This window comes from Rhincodon typus, chromosome 16, assembly GCF_021869965.1.
Source record: "Rhincodon typus isolate 14 chromosome 16, sRhiTyp1.1, whole genome shotgun sequence".
Lineage (NCBI taxonomy): Eukaryota > Metazoa > Chordata > Chondrichthyes > Orectolobiformes > Rhincodontidae > Rhincodon > Rhincodon typus.
This window is the reverse complement of record NC_063347.1, coordinates 56343580-56357050: the sequence shown is the minus strand read 5'-3', so window position 1 is coordinate 56357050 and position 13471 is coordinate 56343580. Positions and strand designations below refer to the sequence as shown.

The 13471-nt window shown below is 42.1% G+C and overlaps 1 protein-coding gene across 1 annotated transcript in view; it reads left to right on the top strand.

Moving 5' to 3' along the window:
- The window catches only part of dnah1 (dynein, axonemal, heavy chain 1), a 395000-nt gene that overhangs the window by 205106 nt on the left and 176423 nt on the right, over positions 1–13471 (top strand). The window contains exons 40-41 of the mRNA XM_048606524.1: positions 1585–1704; positions 7189–7347. Coding sequence (XP_048462481.1) covers positions 1585–1704; positions 7189–7347 — 279 coding nt within the window. The remainder of the gene's footprint in view (positions 1–1584; positions 1705–7188; positions 7348–13471) is intronic.

The following is a 13471-nucleotide window of genomic DNA, read 5'->3' as shown; positions in this document are numbered from 1 at the left end:
CCATCTGCAATCCGACCCCACCACCAAAGACATCTTTCCCTCCCCACCCTTATCTGCTTTCCGGAGGGACCACTCTCTCCGTGACTCCCTTGTCCGCTCCACATTCCCCTGCAGCCCCACCACACCCGGCACTTTTCCCTGCAACCGCAGGAAGTGCTACACCTGCCCCCATACCTCCTTCCTCACCCCCATCCCAGGCCCCAAGAAGACTTTCCTCATCAAGCAGATGTTCACCTGCATATCTGCCAATGTGGTATACTGCATCCGCTGTACCCGGTGTGGCTTCCTCTACATCGGGGAAACCAAGCGGAGGCTCGGGGACCGCTTTGCAGAACACCTATGCTCGGTTCGCAATAAACAACTGCACCTCCCAGTCGCGAACCATTTCAACTCCCCCTCCCATTCCTCAGACGACATGTCCATCCTGGGCCTCCTGCAGTGCCACAACGATGCCACCCGAAGGTTGCAGGAACAGCAACTCTAATTCCACTTGGGAACCCTGCAGCCCAATGGTATCAATGTGGATTTCACAAGCTTCAAAATCTCCACCCCCCTACCGCATCCCAAAACCAGTCCAGCTCGTCCCCGCCTCCCTAACCTGTTCTTCCTCCCACCTATCCCCTCCTCCCACCTCAAGCCGCACCCCCATCTCCTACCTACTAACCTCATCCCGGCCCCTTGACCTGTCCGTCCTCCCTGGACTGACCTATCCCCTCCCTAACTCCCTACCTACTCTCACCTTTACTGGCTCCATCCCCACCTCTTTGACCTGTCTGTTTCCTCTCCACCTATCCTCTCCTCTATCCATCTTCTATCCGCCTCCCACTCTCTCCCTATTTATTTCAGAACCCCCTTCCCCTCCCCCTTTTCTGATGAAGGGTCTAGGCCCGAAACGTCAGCCTTTCTGCTTCTGTGATGCTGCTTGGCCTGCTGTGTTCATCCAGCCCTGCACCTTGTTTTCTCGGATTCTCCAGCATCTGCAGTTCCTACTATCTCAGGTCATAAGACATTAGTTTTATTTGCCACCACTTCCTTTGTGTGGCATGGCTGCATTGACCAATTTTTACCATCTCCTGCTGAGTGCTCTTTATCCTTGTCACATAAGAATATCCTATTGTGAAACAGGGCAATCTTACTTTCCCCCCTTTCATGCAGCAGCAAATCTATGAACCAACAATGTTTTAATTGTAAATTTGTATATTGCAAATACAATTCTGGCCTGAGAAAATACCTCAGTCCATGAAACAACATTGTATTCCCTTCTCCCACTTCCTCACCTGCAGAACTCTGCCTGTTACTGCCAAATTATGTGCTGGGAGTTTACACGGAATATGCTTTTATGACTTACTCGCACAGAATTTGCTAGAAACGATTATGTTCTGCTCATATGGAATGCAGAATTACCTAGGTTTTCAATACATATTCTACTGATATAAATGTAGACTCTACCCAATATGTTAGAGAATGATCCAGCCTCATCTCACTAGGATTACTTGTTGGTTTCTTGTTCCTCCTTTGTTAATTGACACAACATAAACAAGTTTATAGATTGAACTGTTTTTACGTGTTTTTTTCTTATTACAGGAATCAATTTTTGTTGTGCGGAAAACAGTGAAAGAGGTGATCGCCTCAGTGGACAGTAATCTTACCTGCAGTCTCCTCAAACTGATGGATTGCTTCTTTAAGCCTTTGATTCTAAGAGAGGTCAGATTATAATAGATCAATTATTCAGAATTTTATATTTCATTTTTACAAACAGACGAAAAGATACACTGTCAGTTATGTGCTTGCAACCTACCATTATGTCTATTCATCTAACCAAGCGAAGCGTAACCACCTGCAAAAGGCAGAAATACCAAGAAAAGGTGTTTAAATCAATCTAGGAAAGAAGTTCTATGCAATCTTTACAAATCCTGAGGATAATCAAATCAGATTTCGGTCATTAGGATGACTGGACTCAAAACCTATCTACCTTCTCAATGCAGAAATGTTGTTCCAAGTCAGAAAATTTTTGGTTCCCTTTTCAATGCTTGAAGCAAATCCAGACTTACTGTGTGCTAACAACTTGTTCTTAAGATCAAAAATAACCCACAAACAGAGAATCTCCTAACTTCTAACTATATTTTATGCCAAATTTTGGAAGTGTTTTGAGATGTTAGAAGTTGATGTAGAAGTAGAGGTAGAAGTAGAGTGTTATAAGGGTGTATGATTTTCCAGAATTAGTGGTTGAAGAAGAAATTATGGTCTCAGTTTTATCTCCCGTCACTTAGTGTTAACTAGGTTGGGAAGGGGAAGTCAGGGAGATGACGCTGGTACCAGTTAAAATGGTACGCAGAAACATATTCCTTTCTCACCTGACTTGGTGCTTTGCATTCGTCACTTTATCCAGGACTTCATTAAGGATCTCTGAAAGAAGAAAATCTTTGTGATATCAGTTCTAAGTTTACATTTTACTAGTTAAATGCTGTAGTCCTTTGCCTTAATCGTTTTCGACTGAATGCACCTGGAATAAAATCTAAGTGATGGTGACTGTGAAACTAGCAGGTTCTCATAAAAAATGCACCTGGTTTCCCATTGTCCATTAGAGAATGTAATCTACCATTATCCACTCTTGGCCACATGTGACCCCAGCCCCACAGCAATAAGGTTGATGTTTAATCATCTCAACAGAGCATATCAGAAATTAGACTGGTTGGATAACTCTGCTTCAAATAGACAATAGATCTGGATAAATTGAAGCACACTCAACACAGTTGATCCTGTAAAGTCCACCTTACTAATATTTAAGGATTTGTGCCAAAATTGGGAGAACTGTCCCACAAAATGGTCAAGCGTCATAGCCAGAAATAATCATATTCACACGAACTTGTAGTCTACCAATTTCTCAGTCTCACTATCCCTGGGTATGTCATGTTCCATTGGTCGGACAGATTCAACAGAAGTACAAGAGTGGAAAACCTACTTGCTCTCGTCTTAAGAAATCTACCTGTTGCAGATCCATCTGTCCCTGACAATATCACTGGAGTGACCACTGCATTGTCCACGTGGAGGTGAAATCCCGTCTTCACACTGGGGGTGCCCTCCAGCATGTTATACCACCATGCTAAATGGGATTAACTCTAATTCAATGAAGATTGCAGGAGAACATCCCACGAGTAGCACCACATGTATTTAAAAATGAGGTGCCAACCTGCTAAAGCTATAGCACATCACTACTTGCATGCTAAATAGAAGCAGCTTGTGATAGACAGAGCTGTGATCCTACAACCAACAAATCAGACGTCTGCAGATTTACCACATCCAGTCATAAATAATAGTGGACAATCAAACAATTAATTGAAGGAGGAATCTCTGCAATTATCTCAGTTCAAAACTGTGGGGGAGCCCAGCATACAAGCTGGAAGGATTTACAGCCATCTTCAGCCTGAAGTGCTGAGTGGATGATACATCTTGGCCTCCTCCTGACATCAAGAATACAGCTGAAGGCACCGTCATCTGCAAGGCCATGCGCCCAATCAACGTAAAGGTAATATTGCTGAAGTCTTGCACTCCAGGACTAGCTGCACTCCCAAGCTATATATTCCAGTACAGCTACAACACTGGCATCTACTTGGCATTGTTGAAAATTGCCCCCAGGTGCCCCCCCCACCCCGGCTCTCCACAAAAAGCAGGTGCAAACTAGGCTGGCTAATCACCACCCAAACAGTTGACTCTTGATCATCAGCAGAGTGATGGAAGGTGAGGTCAACTGTTCTGTCAAGCAGAAGATGCTTGGCAATAACTTGCTTGCTGATGATCAATTCAGGTTTCACCAGGGACTAATTAACTCTTGATCTCATGGCTGAACTCAAAAGATGAGAGTGACTAGCCTTGACAGAAGGCAGGATTTGACAGAGTATGGCATCCAGAAACCCTAGCAAAACTGGCATCAATCGGAATCAGGGAGAAAACTCTTCACTCATTGGAGTCATACCTAGTACAAAGGAAGATAATTGTAGTTATTGGAGACCAACCATCTCAGTCTCAGGACATCACTGCAGGAATTCCTCCAAGCAGTGTCCTAGGCACAATCATCTTCAGCTGCTTCATCAATGACTTTCCCTCCATCACAAGGTCAGAAGTGGGGATGTCTACTAATTTTACACAATTTTTGGTATGAGTACTGTCTCCTCAACTGCTGAGGCAGCACATTCAGGCTCAGGGTAATAACCGGCAAGTAAAATATATGCCACACAAGTGCCAGGAAATCTCCAGCAAGGAAGAATTTAACCATCTCCCTATGACATCCAATGGTATTAATGTTGCAGAATCCCCACCATCATCCTAGGCCTTAACATTGACCAGAAACTGAACTGACAGCTGTATAAATACTGAGGCTATAAGAGCAGGTCAGAGTCTAGGGATTCTGCAATGAGTGGCTCAGCGTCTGACTTTTCAAAGCCTGTTCACCGTCCACAAGGCACAATTCAGGGGTCTGATGGAATATTCTCCACTTACTTTGTTGACTGCAACTTCAAAACAGCTCAAGAAACTTGACACTTTTCAGGAAAAAGCAGCCCACTTTGCAGCATTCCATCCACCAACTTAAACACTCACTTTTGCCGTCACTGGCAATAGTAGCAGCATTGTACACCATCACTAAAGACTGGAGCCACCTCGTCCAATCAGTTGTTTAATTGTCCACCAGCATTCACAACTAAATATGGCAAGAGTGCAGACCTTACATCTGATCCATTGATTGTGAGATCGCTTAGCTCTGTTGTTACTGCTTATGTTGTCTGTCATGCAAGTAGATCTGTGTTGTAGCTTTTCCAGGTTGGCACTTCATTTTTAGGTATGCCTGGTGCTGCACCTGTCATGCTGTCCTGCTGTCTTCATTGAACCAGTGTTGATCCCTTAACTTGATGTTAAGGGTAGACTGGGGCAAATGAGGTTGCAGATTGTATTTGAGCACAATTCTCATGGATGCCCAGTCTTGAGTTGATCAATTTGTTCAAAATCTATCCCATTTAGTTAGCACAATGTTAGTGCTACACTGCACAAAGGAAGTTTTCCTCAATGTAAAAATGGGATTTCATCTCCACAAGGATCACTCCTGAGTTAACTGTTATGGGTGCAAAGAGTGGTGCATGTATGGAACGAGCTGCCAGAGGAAGCGGTGAGACGTGTACAATTACAACATTTAAAAGGTATTTAGATGGGTATATGACTAGGAAGGTATAAAGGGATATGGGCCAAATGCACTCAAATGGGACGAGGTCAGACTGGGATGCCTGGTCAGCGTGACACGTCAGTCCAAAGGGTCAGTTTCCATGGTATATGACAATGACAGATTTGTCAGTAGCAGGCAGATTGGTGAGGATCAGGGCAAATATGTTGTTTTCTCTTGATGGTTCCCTCACAACTTGCTGCAGATCCAATCCAGCAGCCACATCCTGTAGCATTAGACTCACTCGATGATAGTGGTACTGTTAAGCCACTGTTGGGGATGGACATTGAAGCCCCTCTCAGAGTACATTGTGCTTGTTTAACATGGAGCAGTACCGATTTATCAGCTGAAAGGGACTGTCTGTAGATGGTATCAACAGGAAGTTTCTTGTCTGTATTTGACCTGATGCATCAGACTTCATGGGGTTTAGAGTTAATGTTGAAGACTCCCAGAGCGACTCCCTCTTGACTGTAAGTCGCTGTGCCACCACCTCTGGTAGGTCTGTCCTGCCAGTGAAATGGTGATAGTGATGTCTGGAGACGTTATAAGGTATGATTCCGTAACTATGTCTATGTCAGGCTGTTGCATGACTAGTCTCTGAGACAGCTCTCACAATTTTGGCACCAGCTCCCAGATGCTAGTGAAGAGGAATGTTGAGGATTGATTTTGCTGTTGTCATTGCTAGGTTTCAGTCTTTTGTTTTGACTTTATAGCAGTTTCATACAACTGTGTGTCTTATTTGACCATGTTGAGCAGATAAGAACAACAGATCTCCTTCTCCAAAGGGACATCAGTGAACCAGATGGATTTTTACAACAATCAACAATGGTTTCATGGTCATCTTTGACTTCTAATTCCAGTTTTTTTTTAAAATTCAAATTCTACCAACTGCTGGATTGAATTTGAACCCAGCTCCTCAGTGTATTTCTTGAGTGTCTGGATTACTGCACCTGCGATCATAAACCGACAAATTACTTCCCCCTCTGTACCATTGTCCGTCTTCTGTGGTATTGACTCCGATTAAACAATACCACAATTTACAAATTATCATCCTTGCTTTCAAATTCCTATCCCAACAGGCTGTGGAAGTTCAGCCCTTAAAAATGTTTAAAGTAGAGATTGATAGATTTCTGATTACCAATGGTGTAAAGATTTCTGGGGATAGTGGATAAAAGTACTTGGTCAGCAACAATTATAGCATCATAGAATCCCTACAGTGTGGAAACAGGCCATTTGGCCCAACAAATCCATACCCACATTCTGAAGAGCATCCTACCCATACTTACCCCACTACCCTATCCCTGCAATTCCCATGGCCAATCCACCTAACTTGCACATCTTTGGACTGTGAGAGGAAACCCGCACAGAAACAGGGAGAATGTGCAAACTCCCCACAGACAGTCACCTGCGGCTGGAATTGAGCCCAGGTCCCTGGCATTGTGAGGCAGCAATGCTAACCACTGAGCCACCACTGGGAGAATGCTCAATAGGCTGAATGGCTTGCTCCTGTTCAGGTGGTCCTCTGCTCCTATCTCTGTAGCTCCCTCCAGACTACAACTGTTCAATCATATCTGAGTTCAATTAGAGATAGTAATTGTTCCACCATTGGCAAATATGTCTTCAACTGCAGAGACCTTCATTTCTGGAATTCGTTCATAAACCTGCCAGTCTGTTTATCCTCATTTAAGATACTTCTTAACCTAATATCTCCTTATGTAGCTCCATATCAAGATTGTTTGAAAATGTTCCTGTGAAGTATATTGAATTACTTTTCCCATACTTGAAAATGTTAGAATTCTTTACTGTCTATCTTTTGTTCTGGTCTCCTCCTAAAAGCTTAGCATCACCTAATCATTAATCATGGATTCATTCTATATTCCCTATGACTCTTCAAACCTGGTTGTTTCTTGCACTATGCAATTTAGCATTTGAACAGTGTTTCTTAATTTTAATAAAAAATCTTGTCTTTCTTTGAACAGGGAGAGAGAGGCCCTCCACGTGAGAAACTGAACCTTCTACCTGACTTAATAGAGCCCTGGTTTATTTTCTCCTTGATCTGGAGTGTAGGTTGCACTGGTGATGCTGCAAGTTATGCTGCTTTCAGCGACTGGATGAGACAGAAGATGGCAAGGGAAAAGGTATGTTTGTTTTAATTGAATTGGCTTATTGGGGTTATGAGCCCTAGCATTGGAAAGTCAATAATTTCCATTTCACACCTTTCAACGCACCAATGTAGTTTAATACTTTTCCTTAGCTAGATGGATAGAGAACTGGCTGGGCAACAGGAGACAGAGTTGTAGTGGAAGGGAGTTTCTCAAAATGGAGAACTGTGACCTGTGGTGTTCCACAGGGATCCATGTTGGGACCACTGTTGTTTGTGATGTACATACATGATCTGGAGGAAGGTATAGATGGTCTGATTAGCAAGTTTGCAGACGACACTAAGATTGGTGGAGTAAGATAGTGAAGGGGACTGTCGGAGAATGCAGCAGAATATAGATAGATTGGAGAGTTGGGCAGAGAAATGGCAGATGGAGTTCAATCCAGGCAAATGCGAGGTGATGCATTTTGGAAGATCCAATTCAAGAGTGAACTATATGGTAAATGGAAAAGCCCTGGGGAATATTGTCACACAGAGAGATCCGGGTGTTCAGGTCCATTGGCAATGCAGGTCGATAGAGTGGTCAAGAAGGCATACGGCACGCTTTCATTCATCAGACGGGGTATTGAGTACAAGAGTTGGCAGGTCATGTTACAGTTGTTTACGACTTTGGTTTGACCACATTTGGAATACTGCGTACAGTTCTGGTCGCCACATTACCAAAAGGATGTGGATGCTTTGGAGAGGGTGCAGAGGAGGTTCACCAGGATGTTGCCTGGTATGGAGGGCGCTAGCTACAAAGAGAGGTTGAGTAGATTAGGATTATTTACATTAGAAAGACAGGGGTTGAGGGGGGACCTGATTGAGGTCTACAAAATCATGAGAAGTATAGGCAGGGTGGATAGCAAGAAGCTTTTTCCCAGAGTGGGGGACTCAGTTAATAGGGGTCACGATTTCAAGGTGAGAGGGGAAAAGTTTAAGGGAGATATGCGTGGAAAGTTCTTTACGCAGAGGGTGGTGGGTGCCTGGAACGCGTTGCCAGCGGAGGTGGTAAAGGCGGGCACAATAGCGTCATTTAAGATGTATCTTGACAGATACATGAATGGGCAGGGAGCAGAAGGATACAGATCTTTGGAAAATAGGCGACAGGTTTAGATAGAGGATCTGGATCGGCGCAGGCTTGGAGGGCCGAAGGGCCGAAGTTCCTGTGCTGTAATTTTCTTTGTTCTTTGTTCTTGTTCTCACTCCTTGCTATCAAGATGCATTCATGTATGAAAAGGTCTCTGAAAACAGTACTTTATTAGATTTCCTGCAGTTCATTAACCTCTGAATTCCTCTTGAGACCTTATAAAAGTGTAACTAAGTTTGTTTGCAATGCACTTTAGGACAACACATCTGGAGCATCCGATGTGTAGAAACAGCATGAGCCGTACGAATGGAAATTCCAAAAATGGAAGATGCCAGTCCCCAGATTATTTATATAAACACTATTTGCACATTTTAATACACCTCACACTCCAAATGTACAAATATTTAGTTGTTATTTTCAGTAAATGCATGCAAGCCATATTACACTCCCCCAACCCCATAAACTTCCTGATTTTCACACAGAAATCCTGGCTAGGTTAACCCTGTCCATTAAAAACGGACATTAAAGGGCATTGATTAATAACAATGCCAATGTAAAATACTGCAGATAATAGAAATCTAATTAAATAAAAGAAATTGATGGAAATACTCAACAATTCAGACAACATCTTTAGAGAGTGGAACAAAGTTTGATGTTTCAGATCAAAGGCATTTCACTTGTCCTGGGAGAACTTAGAGTTCTTTCCAAGCTCATTGCATTGAATCCTAGAATCCCTACAGTGCAGAAAGAGGCCAATTGGCACATTGAGTCTGCACCCACCCTCTGAAGAGCATTCCACCCAGACCAATGCTCCACCCCATCCCAGTAACCCAGCATGGGATTTTTAGCATGGCTAACCCACCTAACCTGCACATCCCTGAACACTGCAGGGTAATTTTTTTTTAGCATGGCCAATCCAGCTAATCTGCACATCTTTGAACTGTTGGAGAACGTGCAAACTTCTTACAGACAATTGCCCAAGGCTAGAATCAAACCCAGGTCCCCAGTGCTGTAAGGCAACAGTGCTGACCACTGTGCCATCATGCTGTCCTTTGCTAATCTTGTTTGCTGATTGTATTTCTTTTCATGTAGCCATGCATTGATAAATCTGAACAAACATACCTGCTATTTCTAGAAACAAGCCATATACAAAAAGTATAAAAATCAGTTCCATCTGGTAAATAGGAGAACACATTCATCCTAACAACTCATTCTTATATTTGCAACAAATAACATTTTTTCACTAACATACATACATACATGAGCAAATTTGACTGTCGTGACATTACGATTTTACAGCTTTTTGTTTCTAAGCTAGGAAACTGTACCTTGATATTACTTTAGTAAATAAAACTAATTGATTAATAAAAATGAATTAATTCAATTAAATAATAATTAGCTAATCAAGTAAATAAATACAGTAAAGCAGACTTGGCAGGGCAGGGGGTGTGCGGCGCCTGCAGTATACGGTAGTTTGTGCAGAACAGCGCAATCTAGACAACAATTTCCGTGGTATTTATCAAACTCATGGAACTTCAGCTTAGATGTGTGGAGCTGGATTCTGAACCAGAAACATTGTGGGCCACAGAGGGGGAAAATTAACCCAACACTTTGTTCTGCTAGGCAATCTCATTCCTTCAGTTAAGTACACTTCTGGGTTTGGTTATATGTCAGGGACTGGGTGAGTGTGACGGCTAGGCAAGTAATGTATCCAGAATGTAATAGTAGAGGAGTCTTGGCCGTTGACTTTAACCAACAGGTACAGGGTGCCTGCTTCTTGTGTGGATGAAAACCAGGACTGCGGAATGAATGGGCGAATTGACCGTTGTGCAGTAACTCATTCAAGTGAGGGGAATGAAAAGAAACAGTGTAGTCATGAGAATAGATGCTTACATTTTTATTTCTTTTAATGTGATTTGGATCATGCATTGCCCATTCACTAATTACCCTTGATTTAGCCATTCAGAGGCAGTTAAGACTCAATCACATTGTTGTGGGTGTGGTCTCACATGTAGGCCAGATTAGGTAAAGATGGCAAATTCCCGTCCCTAAAGGACATTAGTGAACCAGATAAGATTTTCCTGCAAGCTGCACAGTTACGGACACATAGCTATTCCAAGGTTCCATGCTGGTGATTGACATCAGCACGCCAGTTGTAGCAATGACTTCTGGCTCCAGACATCGCTGCCATGGACAGAACTCGGGAGCCCCACGCAGCTTGACAGAAAATTAGAAAGAACGCAGAATCAGATAAATATTTTTATTTAAAATTCTTGATGATCATCACTGGGACCACTTTATGTTCCAGATTTATGAGCTCAATTCAAATTCCAGTAGCTGCCAAGGATGGGATTTGAATCCATATCCACAGAGCATTAACCTAGGCCTCTGGATTACTAGGCTGGTAATGTTACTACTGTACCACCATCTCTAAGCTCTTTATGGCTTAGATTGGAAGTTCCAAAGGTTGTGTAGCCTGACTACTTTCAAACTGAAGAACTCCAGTTGATGGGACAAGTATCCAGTTGTTGTGGTTCTCACACAAGCTAACACTGCAAGTTCAATTAGGAATGATGTTCTGATGTGAAACCATGAGGAGTTAGGGTCCAAAATAAAATTCAGAACCTCAAAGATAGTAATCTGAACAAATCAAAATATAAGGTTAATAGTGTGGCTTGAGGTGGTGTATAAGGCTCACTGTTTGACATAATGGCCCATTGGCACCTGCACTGAAGAAAGAAGGAAATGATCCATTGGCACAGAACCAGTGTCCTGGTGAATAAAATAATCAGGGCAGTAAACTGGGCTTTAAACTAATAAAGGAATGGGAGCATTCAGAAAAAGGTAATTTTTTAAAAATAGAAATGATATGCAAAATGGAATCATTTTTTTGATAGTTCCAGGAATTTCAAGCCAGCTTGAGAGAAGGCCTAGATGTAGATTTTTCCAGACCTTTGCCATGGCTGACAGACCAAACAAAAGCAGCAGAGTCCAAACAAACTTTCAGCAGAGAACATCGTTCCTGATGTTTAGAGAAGTCCGGGAATTTAAGCCAGGCTATCTTCAATCTAGTATTGTGTAATGAGAAAGGATTAATTAATAATGTTATAGTAAAGAAGCCTATGGGGAAGAGTGGCCAGAGTACAACAGATTTCTGTTTTGAGTTTGAAAGTGATTATGTTAAATCCACAACTAGGATCTTAAATCTAAACAACTCAGGCATGAGAAGTGAGTTGTCCAACATTGATTGGGAAAATAGATCAAAAGATATGATTGTAGAAAAGCAATAGTTAGTTTCAAAAATTAATAATAATTTCCAATAAATTCCTTGAAGGCACAAAATCCCACTGGAAAGGTGGTCCAACCATGAGTGACAGTTAAATTATATTAAATCTAAAGAAGCAGTTTATTATGTTGCCAATTAAGTATTAAGTCTCAGGATGCTGCGGATTTTAGAATTCAGTAAAGGAGGATAAAATGATAAGACCAGAAGAAATAGGAACAGGAATAGGTTTCTCAGCCCCTCTAGCCTCCTGTGCCATTCAATAGGATCATGGCTGATCAGATATTTGTTATGTCCACTTTTCTGCGTTTTTCTCATAACCCTTGATGTCCCTACTGATCAACAATCTATATATCTCAGCCTTAAATATTCACAAGGACTCTGTCCCAACAGTTTTCTGTGGCAAGGATTTCCAAAGACTCCCAACTCTCTGAGAGAATCCCTCCTTGTCCTGGTTTTAAATTGACACTCCTTAATTCTGAGATTATGCCCTCCGGTCCTAGGCTCTTCCATGAGGAGAAACATCCTGTCATAATTTACTCTGATAAACACCTTAAGAATCCCAAATGTTTCAATGAGGTGACCTCTCATTCTTCTGAATTTCAATGAGTAGAGTCCCAGCCTGTTTAACCTTTGCTCATAGGACAAATCCCCCATATCAGGAATCCCATCCTAGTGAATTTTCTCTGAACTGCCTCCAATGAACTAATAAACTTTCTTAGATAAGGGGAATAAAACTACTCAAAATACTCCAAATGTGGTCTCATCAGCACCTTGTAAAGTTTAACTTCCCTAATCTTATTCTCCAACGCCCTTGATATAAGGGCCACCATTCCATTAGTCCTCTTGATTACCTGCTGCACCTTAGTGCTAGCTTTCTGTACAAGAACCCCCAAGTCCTTTTGTGTTGCAGCTTCCTGCGCTTTTTCTTAATTTAAATCAAATTCTGGCCTTTTGTTCTCCATTCCAAAATGGACAACTTCACATTTCTCCCATACTGTACTCCATTTGCCAACCTTTTGTCTAGCTTAATCTATTACTATCTCTATGTAAACTGTATCCCTCTTGCAACTTGCCTTTTTACTTTTTTTTGATCATCTGCAAATTTGGCTATAGTACTTTTGCTTCCTTCCTCCAAATCATTAATATAAATTGTAAACAGTTGTGGTCCCAATACTGAATCCCTGTGGAACATCACTTGTCACAGGTCGGCAACCTGAAAAACAACCCCTTATCCCCACTCACTGTCTCATGCCCATTAGTCAGTTCTCTATCCATGTCAACACAATAGGCTCTTACCTTATGATTTAACCTTTTGTGAGCTACCTTGCCAAATGCCTCTGGATGCCCCAAATACAACACATCTGCTGGTTCTCCTCTATCCACTCTGGTTGAGAACTTCCTTGAAAATCTCAAATAAACTTGTCAGACATGATTTGTCTTTCATGAAGGCTTGATTAGATTATCATTTTCCAAATGTTCTGCTCTTATTTCCCTAATAATTGATTCCAATACTTTTCCCACAATAAATGTTAGTTACCTATAAATACCTGCTTTTTGCCTCCCTTCCATTTTGAATGGGGGTGTCACAGGGCATCAAGCAATTGATAAGTGAAGGGAAAAGAAAGTATGGGAGTAAACCAGAAACAAGACATAAGAAAGACTTGTAAAAGTCTCCATGGGTATGTAACTAGGAAGAGATCACTGGATGTAAAAGTGGATCCATTAGAGACATAGAGGGATGACATT